The 13,989-nt window shown below is 35.9% G+C and overlaps 2 protein-coding genes across 2 annotated transcripts in view; one reads left to right on the top strand and one right to left on the bottom strand.

The window, feature by feature from the left end:
- cunh5orf63 (chromosome unknown C5orf63 homolog) overlaps positions 1 to 13,989 on the bottom strand; it is a 209,283-nt gene that overhangs the window by 21,251 nt on the left and 174,043 nt on the right. The window lies entirely within an intron of this gene.
- lmnb1 (lamin B1) overlaps positions 1 to 13,989 on the top strand; it is a 105,288-nt gene that overhangs the window by 44,735 nt on the left and 46,564 nt on the right. The window contains 1 exon segment of the mRNA XM_077243440.1: positions 11,675 to 11,800. Within this exon segment, the coding sequence (XP_077099555.1) occupies positions 11,675 to 11,800 (126 nt within the window).

Genomic DNA, 13,989 nt, shown 5'->3' with positions numbered 1-13,989 from the left:
CTCTGAAAATCCAGCGGGGCCGCTGCTGAATACATTGTAGGGGAAACACTGAATATAATAAAGCAATCACACGAATCACATGAAAGCTACCCTAAAAAAGTAAGTTTTTGTTATGTGGGTGCAGGAGGTGAACCCAAATGCAGACAGAGTGCGATGAACACAAGGTTTATTGGTAACAAAACAGGAAAACAAAACCCACGAGGGGGCAAAACACGACTAGACAATGACTGTACAATAAACTGACAATTCTTCAAATAAACGTTCACAAAGACAAGACTCTACACTAAGTACTCACGGGTAAGATATGGCAAGGTATAGCAACAAAGACAGATTCGACAACAATCCGCATAAGTAGGCAATGAACCGACACAAGATAGCAAACACAAGGGCGTTAAATACCAAGAAACTAACGAGGGGAACAGGTGACGCTAACAAGGCAATCATGACTAAACAAGGATAACAAGGGGGCGGGGTTGCAAGACGAGACAACACAAGCACATGGCCCAAACAACAGACCATGCGCTTGTACATAAAACATGGGTCTGTAATGATCCTGCCACAATACTAGAAGAATACAAGGACATGATGAAAGAAACATCAGTCATCGACAGTTTTAAGGGACAATTTAAAAACACTAAGGACCTCTGCATTCCTTATCTCAGAGGGCATGGAATTCTACAATTTAGGAGCCGAAGAAAAAGCCCGATCACCCATTAGTTTTAAGCAGTGTTGTTTGGACAGTTAAAAGACCAGCTTGAGAAGAGCGTAGAGCACGTGTAGGAGTGTACGGTGTTAAAAGCTCACACAAATATTGAGGGGCCAAACCATTTAAGGCCTTATAAGTGAGCATGAGAATTTTAAAATCAATATGGAAACTAACAGGCAGCCAGTGCAATTTTTCCAGAATTGGTGTAATGTACTCCCTTGCACTGGTCCTAGTCAGAATTCTAGCAGCTGAATTTCGTACCAACTGTAATTTACCTAGGGTAGCTTTAGAAACTCCAGCCAGCAAAGCATTACAATAATCAATACGTGAAAAAACAAAAGTGTTGATTAACTTTTCAACCACAGAGACAGTCAACATGGAACATATTTTAGCAATGTTTCTGAGATGAAAAAAAGATGCTTTCACTGTATTGTGAACATGTTCAAATATCCCCCCCAGTTTTTTTAGTTTAGTTTGGAATTTCAAATCAGAGCCATCCACATTTTTTGCGGTGATGACGGTGTCTAGATCAGAACCGCGGTAGGAGTCCCGTGACCGTGGTAATGCGGTAACCATTCCAGACCTACTAATTCAACATGTCACCAACGTGCCGCCTCAGGTGAGTGCTAGGCTCTTCCTGGAACAGCACACTGAAATACGCCAACTAAACCCAATGAATTCACAATTTATTTGCAATATTGTTCTCATTAATGTTATGTAATGGGACAGTCCTAATCATAGTTATTATTAGTAGTGCATTGCTATTAGAGCTGCACGCGCTGAAGAGCTGAATGAACACCAGGAAACTGGAGCACTTTGCTAGCTATAACGCACTTTGCTGTGCGTTATTTAACTTAACGAAACGCATCCTATATGAGATTAATCAGATGTATACAAAATAAACATAATTTTACAAATTATATCTGCACAAAATGATGCGACTGCACAAGTGAACTTGAACTAAGTTACGTGCTTGTCAGTAGAGCCCGACCAATATGGATTTTTGGGGGCCGATACCAATATTTATAATATTCAATAGTATTATAAAATATATATAATATACCAAGATTATGTATACCAAAAAAATATACATTTTGCAAAGATCACTCAAATGTGATCAAACACTTGTGACACAGATGTGTAATGGAGGCAGGGTGAATGATAGAATGAGAATGATACGTTTGAGCTGTAGCCAGACTAGTTTTCATTGCATGTTCTATTCTAAATTATATTCTAAATACTGTTGTATAATCTTCACTAATGACTTTGACTTTTTTTTTATATATATATTTTTTGTTTTTGTTTTATATGGCTTTTAGTAGAACACAAAATAACAGAACAGACAGGTCACTAGGGTTATAACATACAATTATGTTGTTCATAAACTGTTAATGTCAAATCAGGGGTTACTTTCCCAATAGTCTCGGAGGAGTGAGAAAGAACTTTTCCTTTTCTTTTTTCCCCCTTTCTTCCTTCCTTTATAATAATATCTGGAGAATAATTGTAATTGTCCCTTTAAGTCAATAAAAGGTTCAAGGTCCCATCATACAACACACAATTCCAGAATGTTTTCATTGGATAAGTATTTTACATACTGAAAAGAGGGGGAGAGGTTCTCAATATAGTATTACCAATAAAATGTGAATGAGAAAAGATTTAAATAAAATAAAAATAATATTAATTTGCATTACACTCACAATATCTCCTTACATTCACTCCCTGCTTCTATACATTAGCCATTTTGACCAGTACTTGTAGAATTTATCCATGTTTAATCGTAAAGATAAGGTTAGCTTTTCCATAATATATAAATGACTTGCAATCACTATCCACTCATCTTTTGTTGGTGGACTCTCATGCAGCCATTTCTTAGTTATTGTTTTTTTTCTCGCAACTAATACATTAAGTAGGTATTTGTCTTGAGTATTAAGATTAGTTGGTATTTCCTAAAAGTAGTACTGAAACTGTACTCCGTCTTGAATCCCAGTATAAATTTTATTTCAGAGATTATCTCTAACCAAAAAGGCTGAATCGTTGGACATTTCCAGAATATGTGAAAGTAATCTGCCATATAGGTATTACATTGTCTCCAACAGAATGCAGAATCTGGTTTACCATTCTTTAAATATTTTCTTTTGGGAGTAATAAAGAATCTTATGATATTGTTCCATGAGAATTCTCTCCATCGACCTGAACTGGTGGTAGTATACTGTGTTTTGCAAATGTTTAACCACTCTTCATCAGATAAAATTGTTCGCTTCCTTCTCCCATTTATCTTTCACATATGCTGTAGAGTGATTTTTAGAAGATTGTGTACTTGAATGTATTCTTGATATCAGTTTCTTGTGAGTTCCATTCTTATACGCATCAATAAAAATATTGATCATATTCATTTCAATTTTATCGTTATTTTTATTATAATGGTTCATACGTTGTAAATATCTAAAGAAATATAAGTGTTCGTAAGATGTTGGAAGCTCTTTAAACCTGTGTTGGCTGAGATTGTACAATATGATGTAATGCATTTCAACGTCCATTGTTTAAACCTTGAATCTAACTGTGCAGGTTTAAAATCATTGTCATAGGCAACCCATCTTAACAACCGTGCTTGCTTCTCGAGCTTGAAATTTTACATTCCTTGAACCAAATATTGAGAGGAACCATCGTCCAATGACTCAGTTCATTAGAGTATTTAATGTTAGTGGTTGTATTCCCAAATAAGGAGGGGAGGGGAACGCCCAGCTGGCTAAATTCTAATTCTTTCCATCTTGCTTCATACTCATTATTACACCAACAAACTAGATATTTCAGCTGTGCTGCTTTGTAGTAATCTTCCAAACAGGGAAGAGACAGTCCTCCTCTCTCCTTTGATAATTGTAGTGTTTTAAGTCTGACCCTAGGTTTCTGATTTTTCCACATGAATCTAGAGATCATTCGGTTCCAGTCATTAAACCATTTTTTTTCCGGAATCTCTACAGGGTGCGATTGGAATTGAATCCGTAATCGTGGTAAAACGTTAATTCTTATACTTTCAATTCGATTATATAAACCAAGGGGTAAGGGCATCCATCTGTCCAAATCTGCTTTTATAAACTATGAACCCATAACTAAAGAACTAGTGTAAATTTGTCATATTCTTTGGTATGCTAACTCCTAAGTATTTAATATTAGTTTTCCACTTAAAATTATATTTATTACATATGTTCCCCTGTGGTGAATAATTAAAAGAGAGGGTTTGAGTTTTGTCTAAATTTAATCTATATCCTGAGTACCAACCAAACTGCTCAAGGCATGACATAAGTTTAGGTAAACTGGAGTCGGGGTCAGAGATTGTCATAAGAATATCATCTGCATATAGACATATTTTGTGTTCATTTCCTTTAAATTGGAATCCTGGTATTTCTACATCTTTAATTGCTTGAGCAAGTGGCTCTATGAATAGTGCAAAAAGTGTGGGACTTAAAGGGCATCCCTGGTGACATCCCAGTTCCAGTGTAATTGAGCTATAAATGCTACCATTTATTTTAACCTGGGCTGTCGGTAAATGATATAGTGGTTTAAGACATCCTATAATCTTTTAATTGAAGCCAAAACGTTGCAGTACCAGGTACAAAAATTCCCATCGCACAGAATCAAAAGCCTTTTCGGCATCGAGGCTAATTACCAGAGATTTAGAGTTACTTTTGCTTATGCTAGCAATCAGAAATAATGCCCGTTTCACATTATCTTGTGTCTGCCTGTTTTTCACAAATCCTGTTTGGTCGGTATCAATCTACTGAGGAATTATATTTTCTAGTCTTTTTGTAATTATCGAACCATATAATCTATATTCAAAACCGAGATAGGTCTATATGACCCACATTCTGTCTTATCTTTTCCAACTTTTGGTATTACTGATATGATAGCTTGCTTCCAAGATATTGGCGTCTCTCCCTCAAGAACATGGTTAAAACATTTTAACAGCATAGGTTTTAATAATTCCTTAAATTTTTGTACCATTCTGTTGGGTACCCATCCCCCCCCTGGTACTTTATTTGTCTTTAAAGTTGATTTGGCCTTATCAATTTCATCTTCTGTGATTTTTTTTTTTTCCTTTTTTTTTTCTTTTTTCTTGTGTTACCAGTTTGTTTTGTGTAAGTCCTACTGATGGTAAGTCTAGAGATTCCAAAAAAATTTCAATAATGGAAGCTGCTTCTGGTTGAGAATATAATTTTTTATAGTAGATTTCAAACAAGCTTATATATTCTGTTTTATAGCACGTTTCATTGGTTTCTGGATTTCTAATTTTGAAAACTGACCTTTCAGTTTGCTGTTTACAGAGTTTCCATGCTAAAATTTTTTTTAGCTCTGGGTCCATTTTCATAGTACTGCTGTTTGACATATTTAAGTTTGATCTCTACTTGTTTATCAAGTATCTTGTTTATTCGTCAAGGGTGCTCCGATTGATCGGTCGCCGATCACAATCGGCCGATAATTGCTTTGGGATGTGTGATCGGCGGTCTCTATAAAGGCCGATCAAGAAAAGCCGATCAGATGACGCAAAACTCGCGAGACAATTTTTTATGCCCTGGTAAAAATGGTTTCACCGGTCTGGCATTTCTAAACAGTGTGTGAAAAAGACAATTCATTATCAATCTGTAATGTGTGTGTACCATGCCGCTGCCCGCTTGTCAAACTGTGCAGCCTCTCCGTTCAACCCGTAAATAAATCCATCGATCCGCAAACTACGTTTGAGTTCTTAAATGATCTAGCGGTAGATCCTTTGCCAAGTCAAATATATTTATATAGCGCTTTTCACAATACAGATTGTATCAAAGCTGCTTCACAGTATCAATCAAAACAACTTAATGTTTGTTTATTACTGGAAAAAAGACATCCAAGTTTGATAGAGCTGATCAATGGTATGATTGGTTAATTAATTTGAATATCCCCAACTGAGCAAGCCAAAGCCAACAGTGGCAAGGAACCGAAAAACTCCATCCAGTGACCTAATGGTGTCCTAACACCCCATCAGATGACCCAATGGAGAAAAAAAACCTTGGGAGAACCCAGGCTCAGTCGGGGGCCAGTTCTCCTCTGGCGTTTATGAACTAGAGGCCGAATTTACCAGAAGCCTCGAATTTAGTGATCTTAAAGAGCGCGATGGATTGTAAGGCGATAGAAGATCCGTTAAATAGACTGGAGCTAAACCATTTACTTTATAAGTAAAAGCAATACCTTGTATTTAATACGGAACTTTATAGGTAACCAATGAAGTGATGATAAAATCGGTGTTATGATCATATTTTCTTGATCTAGTAAGAACTCTAGCGGCTGCATTTTGCACTAACTGTAGCTTGTTTATTGAAGATCCAGGACAATCAGCTAATAAAGCATTACAGTAATCTAGTCTCGAGGTCATGAATGCATGAACTAACTTTTCTGCATCAGAGACTGATAGCATATTACGTAGCTTGGCAATGTTTCTAAGGTGGGAAAAGGCTGTTTTTGTAACATGAAATATGCTTTACAAAAGACAGGTTACAGTCTAATGTAACACCCAGGTCTTTTACTGTAGCGGATAAAGTAACAGGGCATCCTAATATGTTAAAGTCGTGCTGTGAAAGGTTTTGTGGACGGTTTTTAGAACCGATAAGTATTACCTCTGTCTTATCTGGATTTAATAAAAGAAAATTACGCGTCATCCAATCTTTTATATCTTTAACACAATCTGTCAATTTGGATAATTTAGCGTATTCATTTGGCCGTGATGAAATATATATTTGAGTGTCATCAGCATAACAAATGGAAACTAATTCCATGTTTCCTTAGAATATTACCAAGTGGCAGCATATATATTGAGAATAATAAAGGGCCTAACACAGATCCCTGCGGCACTCCATAGCATGTCAGAGGTTGCGGGTTCTAATCTGCACTCAAATAGTTTTTTTTCTCTCATCAAAACTGAATATGTTCATCAGTGGTTACAGTATATCAAGCAGCGACACGTTTGTGTGCTTTTTATTTTGTGAGTTCGCCGGAATGAACAGAGTCTCCACTATGGCGATAGATTGAAGCGCGTGTCTGAGTGAAGTCTGCACGCGAGCCACAGAGAACGCTCTGTATCCATGCAACTGATCGCATGGCAACGAGTGCTCAGCTCGAGTAAAAAACATTACATTTTAGCGCTAGATTTCTTATTTAATAGCGAACTAAATGAATGCTCTGCTAGTTAACTGGAAATGTTTTATTTATTTGTATTAGGTAGGCCTACATCCGTGCGTGCCTCAATGTTACAAAAAGTGTTGGGGGACAATATCGATCCTTAGAAACAGTGGTGGGACACGACTTCACTGGATCTAAACGAATCAATCTAACCATAGGTGTGACCAGTAGTGGTGGCTTTCTTAATTTGTTTAAAATAATTTTGCAAGGGTTCTTGCAAAAAAACAATAAAAAAAATTTACCAAAATATTGATGCTTAAGAAGTATTTTTATTTGTATTTTCTTTTTTTGCTGTGCACTTAACTAACTGTGGTCCTTTTAAGTGTATTAGAAAATCTGAAGGCTGACTGACTCAACATTATTTTGGCTATAGCCTTTTTTGTTGCAGTTTTTAGTTTAAAGTAGTCTAAAGCTAAATTTAAAGACTCATATGTTCTGTCTTTTATCTTTTTTATTTTATATTCTACAGGACAGTTGTATTTGTCAAGCCCTAAGCTGTTCCCAATAACCAAGCACAGGCTGCTAATGCTAAGTTAATATGCTGGACATGTTGCTTGCAAATAAATACACAGGTGTCAATTCATGATATGATGTCTTCTCTTAATTGTAATACTTAATGTACATTGATGTTAAATATAGTTTAATAAATAATGCTACATGATAAATACAGTAGAAGGCTTCAAATAGACCCTGTAATCGGTGATCGGTATCGGGTGATACAGCTTCCAGTAATCGGGGATCGGTGATCGGCCCCAAAAATCCTGATCGGAGCACCCCTATTATTTGTTGTTTTCTTTATTTTATTTCTTCTAAAATTTGAGGTTTATTTAATTCAATATGTTGTTGTACCAGTGTTTTTAGTGAGTTTGATAAATCTGACTATCTTCAACAGTTTTCCTCTTAACACTGCCTTAGCAGTGTCCCATAGAACACTTGATAGAATTTAATAATAATGAGGAAATGTCATGTACTCTTTAATTTCTTTTTTAATATACTCTGAACACTAGCCTCTTAAATGATCCCCAATGTATAATGTCCAGACGGTGTTCTTGGATTGAACATCCAAATGGAGTCTCAAATAAACTCCTGCATGATCTGAACCATCTCTAATTCCTATATCACAACCTATAATTCTATGCCTGCCTGATTGGAACATGAAAAAAGAATCAACCCTTGAATAGACTACATGAGGGTGGGAGAAAAATGTAAATTGCCTCCCACTTGGGTGGAGTTCCCTCCATATGTCAGTCATGCCAGCTTCCTTAAGCATTTTTTGTAACACAAAGAGATTCAGAATTTATCTTTTTTGCTGGATTTGAAGAGTCTAGGGTTGGATGCAGCTGTACATTCCAGTCCCCTCCAAATATATGTGTGCCTGATATTTCTGAAGTTATTAGCTCAAATATTTTCATAATTAGTAATTTCTTGTTGTGACATTTATCTTCTGATGTACTATCATATTAAAGATCCCAAGTGACCTTAACATTGTAACACAAAGAACACAGAACAAAAAAGTGAAAAAATAAAAGTGTACAATCAAAGGAAACAACAACTTCCATAATCAAAGTTCCTTTTAAAGAAACTTCTATTTGGAAAGGAAAAACTTCGATTAACGAAAGGCCTTCCCCGTGCAAACTGATATTATAAATCAGAGCACGTCTTTTCCTCAGCTCCCAGACATGACTTTGCCTTTTAATTTAGTTACGTTATATAAAAAAATATCAATAAATATATCAAGAGTCACTGGCAAAACCTTATCTTCTATTACCAGTGAAGGAAGTTCTTAGATCTTTTACCAAAGTAGTAATACCATAATAAAAACATGTTTATTGCATAAGTACAGTACTTTTACTTAAAAAATATTTGAAATGCATAGTCAGCAAAATGTACTAACCGTGAAACTACTCATTATGCAAAATGGCCCTATATAAAGTGTTATAATTATATAAATTAATGGAATATTGCTTGATGTAATGTAGCGTTATAGGCAGAACGGGCTTTAACAGTGTCTACACCGGACGTGGACGGCTATTTACCCTGGAGGCGCATTACAAAGCGGAATGAGATTTGTCGGTCGTGTTGCGCCGCATCCAGTGTGAACAACATCACTGATTATAATGTGTTCAACTGTGTTTTGTTGCATCGTGCCGGTCTTATCCGGTGTTGTTCAGCCAGCCTTAACAGGTTTGTTCAGGTGTCTTAACGGTAAGTTGCTGACTAGTTAGCAGTGCGGTGGTGGCTTGAGTCTGTTGAATGGTAATTTAGTGCTACGTTGTCAGCAGGTGAAACACTATAAAGTAAATAAACAATGTACCCCTCTTTAAATCTCACAATGAGCTTATCATACTAATTTGCTACATTAGCTAGCTAGCCATGTTTCATACCTTGTCAGTGGAGTGGAAGCTAATGAGTGCGCATCTTACATCGTGTCTAAAGAGACCTATTACTGAAGTGAAAGAGTTGACTGGTGTCACCACAGTGACCTGGGTTCCCAGTAGTAAACAATGGAGTGCGCTCTGCTGGACAGAGCATTTTATCACATTATATGTTCTGTAAAACAAAAAGTGTTGCGACAGGCTCATACTGGCCGATCTATCGGTCAGGCTCTACTTGTCAATGTTTAACTCCTGTTGTGATGCCCAAATAATTCTCAATTTATTATAGTGGTGTTCTCTTTATAATGTTATGTAATATGACATTCCTAGGGATGCTCCGATCAGTATTTTTGCAGCCGATACCGATAGCCGATTTCTTGTCATGGTGATCGGCCGATACCGATGCTTAATATACTTAATATAAGACAAAGATAAATACAAACAAAGTGGAGCAGTCTGATGCAGCCCACAAGGTTAAATTAAACATTGTCCAATAGTAAACTTTGGAGGACAACATAAACATTTAATCCCCTAAAAAGTCTGATGTAACTTAAACCTTGTCCAATACAAGTCTGAGCAGGACAAAAATTAAATAAATTAATAAATAATTTAAACTCCTAAAAGACCAAATTGGGGTAGTTTGATGCTACCCATTAGAAGGGATGGGCATTTCAAGCAAAAATAATATAAGAAAATAGCACCCTCCCCCATATGCACGCACAGATGCATGTATAGGCCACACAAGTGAGAAAAGCGGAGTGGTCTGACCTTTAAATAGAACTTAAAAACGTAAATATACATTTCATATTTGTTTTATATAATATAATGTTCTTTTTTTATTTCATCTATGGGGATTATTTGAAAAAGGAACCACATGAGATGAGTAAAATAAGATCATTAGATGCCCAATATATCAGGAGACATTTGGAGTGGGTCAGACATGATTTTGACCACTTATTTAAGTTTTGTTTTGTAGAAAGCCTTTCTTTAAAGTGAATTTCGTTTTGTAAAAATTGTATCTTAATTTCAATCAATGTTTCATCAACCAATTGACTGGATTTAATAAATAAAAAAGCGAAATATAGCAGACAATATAGGATACGGAGGCGCCCGCGCGTGAACTGGAGCGCGTCTCATAAATTAACCAAAACTCAGCGTATAAATGACTTGCCTCACAGACCTGTGAACATATAGAAAGCTTGAAATGCTTTAAAAAAAACATTCAAATCGATAAGAAATGGTGCTAGTCTAATCCGTATGAAGTGTGCATTTCTCTCTATGGGCGCATTCACTACTGCGAAGCTGGCGTCAACATCTCCAACTGTATCTTTGCAGCCAGAAAACACTAAAATGTATAATGCTGCTTAAACATTACTTTTGCCGGTTCTTTGTGGCAAGCTTTATGCATGCGCTTGATATGCGGAATGTAGACAATATTACGATAACGCTCATTATGGCTTAGTATTTTCTCCTATATATATATATTTAAGTAATTAAATTAATATAAATATGCGATTAGACTAATGGCTTAAATGAACTATTACTTGTCAACTAGAAAAATTTAGTTGTGCACGGGCAGCCCAATTTATTTCACATATTTCCTAACCAGCGCGTAACTGCGGGCGTTCTGTGTCTAGTGCCGTAAAGGGTCAAATATATGTTTAATTGGATCTGAGCATGGCCACTTAGCATGTGCATTATACATGTTTTCCAAACAACTTCAGTGCATGTAAACAAATATGTGAATTGTTTGTAACGTTTATGGTTCATATAAACAGATCATTCATAATTTGAAATAAAATTGCACTAATTTTCATAATCTAAATGTATCCATGTAAACTTGTCTTTTGACTCAAACATTATTATAAAAACTTTAATTTTAATGTTTGTATACAAATGGGTTGTAAGTTAACAGATTTTTTTTCTTGAAAAATGTATGGACTGTACTAGAGATATTAATCAAAATATTGAATCGCAAGCTTGTGAATCGAAATCAAACTGAAATTTGTGTTAATGGCCAACCCTAATCTTCATGCTCAAACCGAGAGGTCAAGTGAATGTGCTCAACAGACCATTTTTGACATCCAAATTCCAGTTTCGAAGGACTCCACATGACCCCAGCCGGCGAATAATGTCTTCTCTAGCGGAACGATCAGGCATTTTCAGAAAAAAATTAATTGTACTTTTTAACTGCAAATGTTTTTGGTAATACTTGGTCATATTATATATTCCATTATATGTGTACTGTATAAGGTGGCAAATACCACCCACATCCCCACAAATGCACTCTGGGATTGTCCAAATTATTTACTTCAGAAGGTCTATTGTTTCGTGACTTTTCCAGCATACATGTTTCCATTGGTTGTGTGTGTGTGTGTCTGTCGTTCAGCTGGAGGGCGGGCTGAGCTCAGCTAAGAAGCAGCTGTCAGATGAAACTCTGCTGCGTGTGGATCTGGAGAACCGCTGCCAGAGTCTCATGGAGGAGCTGCACTTCAGGAAGAACATGTTTGAGGAGGTCAGTGTCATAAAGGTCTAAATATATCCAATGCCTGAAAGATTCAAAAATACTCTAATCTGTCCTCAGTAGTGAGCATGTGTATTCCTTATGATTTGGAAGATGGAGCACACTGTGAACTCGATAAATACAACACACAGAAGTCCTAAATTAAGAGCTTCATTAGTGAAAGAGACGATCCCAAGACTGGGCACTCATTTATCAGTGAAAGAAAGCAAACCTTAAGTTGAGGTCTGCTGTCTCTCACCCTCTTCAGTTGCATGTCTGTCACAACGATTAAGTGACAGATCTATAATGAAGAACTGGATTGCTCATGACATCATAAATGAATCCACCGCACCGCAATGTTAGGATTCCCAGACATTCTATTAGATTCCCAGACATTCTATTAGATTAATAAAGTCATCTGAATTTTATGGAAATCAGCTGCAACAAAACATTTTGCCAAAAGACAGAATAAATATATTTGGAAGGAGCTGTTTTATTCACAATCAACCTAGTTTTATTGTAAGGTGAATTCAACAAGGCATTCTGTGTCTGCTAAATCATTTGTTTGCTATTTTTTGTAATTGGTGTGGATGACGCGCAGCGACATATACTGTATTATCAGCTGTATGATGTGTTTCTACACTGAAAAATTTAATATCGAGAGGGACCCGGCGCGAGCAGTGAGGGAGACAAAAGAAACTTGCTAAAAAGAGATCCAGCACGTCTGCAAGAGGCACAGAAAAACGCCCGTTCTTAACCCTCTGAGGTCTGAGGTGTTTTCTGGGTCCTGGAGGTGTTCTGACATATTCTGACATTTGTGCTTTTTTCAGTTATTTATAAACATGTTAATGGCAAAGGTGTAAATTCACTCTATATAGCACAAACGGGGCTACCGTAATATGTGAGCAACATGTATGTACATGTTTGTATTTTTAAGAGAATAATGTTTATGTGTGGTTATTGAAAAAACTAAAACTTAAAGTGTCTGAAATAAGGCCACAAAACACATACTAAATGTGTCCACAAGACTTTTGACTAATGGGTGTTGTTGCCTAGAATTTTTGATTCAAAATGATCTGAAAATCATCCTGCCTAATAAAATTTAAATTAATGTATTGTTTTGTGTAAATGATAAGACACCTTTTGTTTGGAAAGGCAAATATGCGTGCAGGCGTGTTCACACCTGAGAAGACAAAGGACGGATAATGTGCAACATACATAATGAGCTGCATATTAATTAGCATTTCACACAGGTGTGTCACAGGGTCCCAAAGAATGCAAGGACAAAAGAAATTATCTATATATACATATTTTACAATTAGAAATTATAACCAATTACAAATAGGTTACAATTACAACAACAATTACAATTTTAACAATATTTCAAGTTTTTTTTGTTTGTAAAAAGTATACATTTTATCATACGTTTTAAAAAAGGTATTCATTACTTTGAATATTGGAACAAACACTATAATAACATCTTAGTTGATAATTCAATATACCTACTTTATTTTTGACAAACCATACTACTATAATATATTTAACATATGAGCAGAAATTGGTGAACAAAAGCGTACCTATTTAATGTGACAGTAGTCTTTTTTTTTTACAGTCAAAACTTTATAATCTATCCAAAACTAATCACAAAATCTTGTCTAAACATTCATATTTAGTCTGTAACATATTGTGTATGATTAGCATATATATGTTAATTTGCAGTTTGTTGCTTATACAGACATTTTATTTCAACATATTTCAGTCTATTTTTACTCATCTTAGTAGGCTATAGCAATATGGGTTGGATGTGTTCATGTAAAAATAACGTATACTTATGTAGGTGCGAGAGAGAATGAACGGCACAGACACGCGCTGTATAACTGTAGTAAACAAAGCGCGCTGTGCCGTTCATTCATCATTTAACCTACACACAGACACGAAATTCTTATTTAAACAGTCTTTTTGCAGTTTACAGACATTATTCAATATTGCGATTAGAACAAGACTTAAGAAGAAATGACTTACTACATCAGCTGGATCTGTTGCTCCTCGAAATAAACTACCAGCACTTCTGGTACATTTTCCAGGGTTATTAGATAGCATATCCCTACGCTGTGAGAAATAATACTGTGTACACAGCGGTAGTAAGATACTTACTAAAAACGATGTGTTTTATAAACCAGCTGGTGGGTGTTTGCATGGCT

Source organism: Siphateles boraxobius, unplaced genomic scaffold, assembly GCF_051911475.1.
Source record: "Siphateles boraxobius isolate OS27281-9 unplaced genomic scaffold, OSU_SipBor_1 25, whole genome shotgun sequence".
NCBI classification, from domain to species: Eukaryota; Metazoa; Chordata; class Actinopteri; order Cypriniformes; family Leuciscidae; genus Siphateles; species Siphateles boraxobius.
This window is presented reverse-complemented; position numbering and strand designations above follow the sequence as displayed.